This window comes from Castanea sativa, chromosome 2 (assembly GCF_040712315.1).
Source record: "Castanea sativa cultivar Marrone di Chiusa Pesio chromosome 2, ASM4071231v1".
NCBI classification, from domain to species: domain Eukaryota; kingdom Viridiplantae; phylum Streptophyta; class Magnoliopsida; order Fagales; family Fagaceae; genus Castanea; species Castanea sativa.
Window position 1 is genome coordinate 28,656,887 of NC_134014.1, and position 6,128 is coordinate 28,663,014.

Sequence of the window (6,128 nt, forward strand, 5' to 3'; positions counted from 1 at the left end):
AGCACAGTATACATGCTAAAACTGAGCATGCTATCTGTAGTAAAATGAAATAAAAAAAACTTAAGTACAGTACCTTAAGTGTTGTTTCTTAAGTTCCTCTCTTAAGATTTAGCCATGTGGCTACTTAACTAAAAAATATACTTTCATCCCATGAAAAAATATTCACATGGTAAAATTTTAGAAAAAAAACCTAAAGAACAACATCTAAATACTTTACCCTAAGTCATGCTCAAATGAAATAATCTACCAGGCCCAAAATGCTTACTAGCCTGTCTTGGAGGTACTCCATAGCAACCTATCATTTTCTATACAAGCTTGAAGATAAATTTATTAAGAATATAATATGATTTATCGTCAAGAATTTCTCTATTGGCAACTAAATCTAGAATTACTTGGTTAACCAGAGAGATACTAATATTTTAGGATTACTATCTCGAAGAAGAAGAAAAAATAAATAAAAAGGGAAGAGATTGCTTGGTGTGATGGAGGCTTTTTTATTTTAAATAATATCATTTAAATATTGTAGAGAACCCCTTTATGAAATTACCTTGTCTACCAATTCGTTTGAATGGTTGGAAAAGCAATGCCAATACTTCGGGTTCTAATTTTCAAATTTTGAATTTTTGGTAAAGTATTTCGGCTGACTCTGAAACATAGAGATAATAATAACAATAATAACAAAAGAAACAAGAGCCATGATGGCCGACAAAGATTACCAGAGATCATCCCATCTCAAGGTCAACCACCGGAGGCCAGTTGCACAATTCCAAAACACAGAATGAACCAAAAGATATGCTAAAAATAAAAAATAAAAAAAACAAAAACAAAAACAAACAAACAAAAAGTCGGAGGTGGGGTGGGGAATTGACAATAACCTAAACATTCATTTTGTCACAAAAGCAATATCAGTTGAAATTGGTCCCTTGTATGGTGGGCTGTGGGTCCATACATTTTTTTGGGCTTGAGTCCATACATGGCTCAGGAAAGAAATAAAGGAACATTGAAAAAGATGGAACATGAGATAATAATTTTCAGTCCACAAGTCTGAAAATCCAAATCTACCTAAATGAAAGCTTCCATACCTCTCGGACATTGGACGAACCATCTGCAACTTCAGCAACCAGGTTAGAAGCCATAACACCTGAGTGGGGAAAAGAGGTCCATTTAACCAGCATTATTTACAACGTGAGTTAATATGACTAAAAATATCCAATATAAAATAATTGCTTGTAGACCAACCAAGACAAGGGTGACACATTAAGCATGTACTGCATAACAAATGAATTTCTTCTCAAAATTACATATCATGAATAGAAAACTATGTATCTATTGGCTAGAGGACGTAACCAACATAAAGATTATGTAGCCAGAAGAATGTCCTAGTTTTCATGCTCTTGGCCTGTTTATGATTTTTGTACAATAAACAATACATTCATAATTTTTTTTTTGCTAAATACATTCATAATAAATTGAAGCATACAAGCCTTATTACAATGATAAAGCCTATCCATGCATTAATGTGCATTAATGTGGTATGTTGTGATAAATAGCCCAGAGTTTATCTCCATCAGTCCATCCTTACTAATAGGAGAACAAAGAGTTAAAATGAGGTAAGGATAGTTAATTTTAGACTTTCATCCGTTCCTCAATTAGCAAAAAATACGAAATCAAAGAGTTCAGAGGCACAAAGAAAAAGCATGCAACTTTTTGTATGACATAGTTCCTTTGCATTTTCTGTAAGCATATTCAGGAGGACGAGCTCACCATCTTTCTCTACTAAAGATAGGAACTGCCGGGTTCCCCCACCTACCCCAAAATAATGCTTCTTTGCTGCCATGTAAACAACTCCATGAGGACTGCTTGTGCACTGTAAATGAAAAAAACCTTTAGATCTCAAGCCAGAATTCAAAATGCCAAAAATAGATGTTCAATAACTCTATAATCAGCTCTATAAACAGATACCATCTTTATAAGTTCATAAAGGCTTTGGAGAGTGGAGACTGAGTAAACCGTCTCTGCCATTAAAATAATATCATAACTAGCAACTTGACTGTGCCCTGAGCTACAGTTTAGATTCTTCTCATTGCTTGGTACACGTGGAAGAAGTTTATGGATTTCACTCCAGTCACCAGCAAAGAAACGAACTTCACCACCAGCATTCATCTCATTTGTTTCCAAGTGTTGAATATTTTCTGAAAGATTGGCATTTACATTGGGAATGGTTAGAGAACGTAGGACCTCAGCATTGAAGTCCTGGAAATGCACAGCAGCTGCACCCTGACACAACAAACAGAGAAGCTTAACAGACCTGTAGATTTTTGATAAACTAATATACAGCAACTGAAGCAAAACTTCACCTCAAGGCATGCAAAGATCCCAGGAAGTCCATGACCACATCCAAGCTGAAAAAATTAGAGGCAGCTCAGTTAGGGGAAATGAGGAAGGAAACGGCAAGAGATAAAAGATACTATCTCAATTTCTAGTCTCAATTTTCTGAAAATAAATAATTAACAGGAATTACTCCAATGTGATTTTGAAAATGTACATAAACTACCACAAAGCAACAACACCTACAATAGCAAGTAAACTCCTTCCCTTAGAGCCAGCTGTACTTGAGAGTTTCCTACCTCATATGGCTCAGCAGTCAATTCTTTTGGTTCACCAAATTTTAATCAAATTCTGGAATTTAATCATTACATAATTAGATATTATATTCAAATTTAAGATTTATTGAACTTCTATACCTATGTTGTTAAAATCAAAAGCAAGTTTTATTAGTGAATAAAATTCAAATGGCTTTGAGAATATTCCACCTATAAGATATAATCTAGCCAACATGACCGATATATAAATTACTCCTACAAATCCACACTAAGAGTACAGAGTACCATAGGAAAAGTGCATTTTGCCCTAAAAAATGGGCATGCAATTAATTTCCCCTACAACAAATGTAATTTTTTTGGTGATTAGGGGATCAAAAATCAAGTATTTCAAGGGGGGCCTTTGAGGCTGCACAATTGTGGACCAAAGTTTCTTAATTTTCATTTGAAGTTAGGAAGTTGAGAACAAGTTGCACGTGATTGGTATATATAAATGGTAGTGTCAGGATGATGTGAAAGGAATTTGGAAGGTTAGGGACATCAGAAGTTTCAATCATGATAAAGAACCCATGGGTTTCTGGTGAGAATGACAAGGTTTGTGATGATGTTTTAATGGTGTGTCTACTAAGAGGGTGTGGGTTTCTCGCTTGAGGGCGATTGTGGTAATTACCTTTTTTTTTTTCTTGAGTAATTTACAAATGCAATTGATGGATCTTGAACCCCAAAACATTACCATCCACCTTGCTCTTACAAGAGGAGGCACCATTTGAGCTAGAGCTAGTTGCAATTTCTGAATTCTAATTTACAAGTTTCAGCTGTTTGGTGCGGCAGTGTGTTGGCAGTTACATATGGGTGTCTTTGAGAGAGAGAGAGAGCAAAAATTGTGTTATTTACTTATTTTTACTGATTGCTGGCATGGCCAAATGCCTTGAGGATATTTCAGAAACCCTACATAATATTAACATGCTAATTCATTTCTCTGTATTTACCACATATACTACTAATGCACACCTCATCCCTCTGTTTTCCATAAAAGTAATTGTCATTGTCGTCAATATAATAAACTTATGAAAAATAATTATTATGCTCAAAACTTTTGATAATTCAATAGTTTGGGGAGGGGCATTGTTATGAATACAGTTCTGTTTCCAGCCAAGACGGTCAGAAAAATTTGTACTGTATGCAAACCAGTAAGAGAAACCCCATGTTCCACCTTGGATCAAATTTTAGACTATTTTGGTGTGTTTCAGATGTTCCAGGTTGTTTGAGTGAATTTCGGTTGAAATGCAATTTTTCAGCTGGTATGCAGTTAAGCTCTCTTTGGTGCCTTTTCTCATCTCTTGTAATCTCTCTGTCTCAAATCTCACTCTAATCCTCTCATTTCTCAAACACCAAGTCCTTTGGCCATCACGCACTAGCTCCCCTTCATGGATTTATCACTCCTCTTACAAGTGAAAGAGAAGTTGAAGAAGTTCGTCGAGCCTGAGCTTATTGAGGTGGACAATTCTTTTTATCCTCAACATGACCATGTTTGGGAATATGTGAGAAATGTGTGGCTGAGAAGATAATGTTAAGTTGATGGACTCGACAAGAAAATGAAAGATTTCATCTAACCTTGTTGTTTACTATTATTTTTTATATGGATTGGTCACACATGTCAGTCAAGAATGGGTTTATTTTAGGTTATATGTGTTTTTTTGCCATGGTTGGGTTATATCAGTGTTTTGTTTGATCAGAGTGTTGAGTTAATTGGCTAGAGTGTTATTCCTTTTCCAATAAAAGATGAAAACCAATGAGATATGATCATCCCAAGTATTGACATGAGTATGCATTCTTAAGTAGTATAGAATCACCTGAAAATCAAGAGCCCACCTCTAAAACTCGCTTTCCCCTGAGTGACAAATTGCCATTTTTAACCTCCATGTGAAGCGCTTTAACGAGATCCAGTGAACCTTCCCATAACTTCAGTCCCCCTGAACCCCAAAAGCAAGCACATGGATTCACAATTTCACATTTATGTCAACCATTGCAACATAACCAAATCATCATTTAGTTTATAGGAATATGAAAACTATATCTGAATAGAAGGTAATAAGGGATATAAAGAAGCAAAGAAAGGAGAATTCTTACACACCTTCATATTTCCCTGGGACTAAATCGGAGTTTGATAAACCAAAAACCTCTTGCGTATTAACGCGGCCCTAAAAGAGAAACAAGACTTGGTTGGTCATCTACGTTAAACTAACTAAAAATTCAAGTAACTATCAATTTCTAAGATAATTTCTAATGAAGCTTCCAAGGACATGTGAAGAGTAGAAAAAAAAAATTCTGAATCTTTAGTTATTTCAGAAATTGATTCTTCAAACACATAAAAAGATTCAACATTTTAATTCTTGGCCAGAAGGCACATAAACAAAAACCACATAAGCATGACATTTTCTCGGTAAACAAACAGAAGGGAAAAAAGTTACCTTGAGCAAAGTAAGTTCCCCCAAGTTTACTAGCTCCACAGTGTATTTCACAGACGAAGAAATCTATTGAATTCACACCCAAAAAAAAAAAATCATAATCAAACAGCAAAATAAATAAATAAATAAATAAATAAAATAAGAATTAGTAATAGTACCTGAGTGGAAATTACTTCGAGGTATGGAGGTGGAGGTGGAGGTGGAGGTGGAGAAGGGAGAGGGTTTTCTGAAGAATCAAGAAACCCTAGACCCAAACTGGTGGAGGTTGAGAATAAGCGAAACGTCTGTTTCTGAATGAAGAACAAGGTTTTCATTATAAAGTTAATAAACAAAACACAGAAATAACTGGAAATGAAATTAGGCATATTTGCGTATTTGGTTTAAGCTCACCTCACTCTCAGAGTTTGCCGCCATTGCTTTTGCTTCTTCTGAGAGGCAGAGAGCGAGACTGCTGTGTTTCAACTTTTAACTTTCAAGGCCAAAATTGGCAATTAATCCCGTTTGCCAAACTATATAGATAGTAGGCAACTTTCTGAAATTATATTTTTAACTAACATTTTAAGTTTAAAAGACTCAATTTAGTTTAACCCTCAAAAACTCGGTTTTTATGTTTAGAGTTTGCGCTTTTCCACGTAGCATCCACTGGAGCTTGAGTATTAGAGACTCGAGTTACATCTTGACCCTTTAAGCATCGATTTGTATGTGACATGATTGATCCATGTGGAAGCCACCTGAAAACTGAGTCTTTAAGACTCGATTTCATAAAGGGCTTTTTCAAAATTAAACAATCACAGACTCTCCACTCTCACGCCTCTTTCACTCACCCTCTCCACTCTCAAGCACCCTCTCTACTCTCACTCAGTCTCCACTGTCATAACATTTTCCAATGCTCGGCTGGTGTAGTAGATGGGTAGCTGCACTCGGTCTTCTTCGCGTATGAGAGTGGAGCTAACAGTCGTTGAGGATACAGCTAAGTAGAGGGAGAGCTCTTCACCAGGCATGGACGAACTGAGCAACAGTGGGGATGCAAGGTAGTTCTTTAGTTCTTCAAATGCATCCT

At 35.9% G+C, this 6,128-nt stretch overlaps 1 protein-coding gene across 3 annotated transcripts; it reads right to left on the reverse strand.

Annotated features, from left to right (window-relative positions):
- Nucleotides 1-840: 840 nt before the first annotated feature.
- Nucleotides 841-5,584, reverse strand: LOC142623465 (uncharacterized). Of its 3 annotated transcripts, none has more exons than XM_075796891.1 (9): nucleotides 5,459-5,584; nucleotides 5,242-5,358; nucleotides 5,072-5,134; nucleotides 4,735-4,801; nucleotides 4,473-4,573; nucleotides 2,358-2,402; nucleotides 1,963-2,277; nucleotides 1,765-1,867; nucleotides 841-1,141 (listed from the first exon to the last, which is right to left on the reverse strand). In XM_075796891.1, the coding sequence occupies exons 1-9, from the start codon at nucleotides 5,480-5,482 to the stop codon at nucleotides 1,059-1,061; spliced, it is 918 nt and encodes a 305-aa protein (XP_075653006.1). In that variant the 5' UTR covers nucleotides 5,483-5,584; the 3' UTR covers nucleotides 841-1,058. The 3 variants fall into 3 exon arrangements, with proteins under 3 accessions (XP_075653006.1, XP_075653004.1, XP_075653005.1); XM_075796889.1 differs by having other exon boundaries at nucleotides 5,227-5,358; XM_075796890.1 differs by having other exon boundaries at nucleotides 5,227-5,352; nucleotides 5,459-5,534.
- Nucleotides 5,585-6,128: the final 544 nt, after the last annotated feature.

Excerpts from the sequence above, each read along its gene's own strand:
- LOC142623465 (XM_075796889.1), bottom strand. The coding sequence starts at position 5,482 with ATGGCGGCAAACTCTGAGAGTGAG. Across the intron at positions 2,403-4,472 it reads GGGGAAAGCGAGTTTTAGAG|CTTGGATGTGGTCATGGACT; the intron begins GTGGGCTCTTGA and ends TAATTTTTTCAG. Across the intron at positions 1,868-1,962 it reads TTTATGAACTTATAAAGATG|TGCACAAGCAGTCCTCATGG; the intron begins GTATCTGTTTAT and ends TTTCATTTACAG.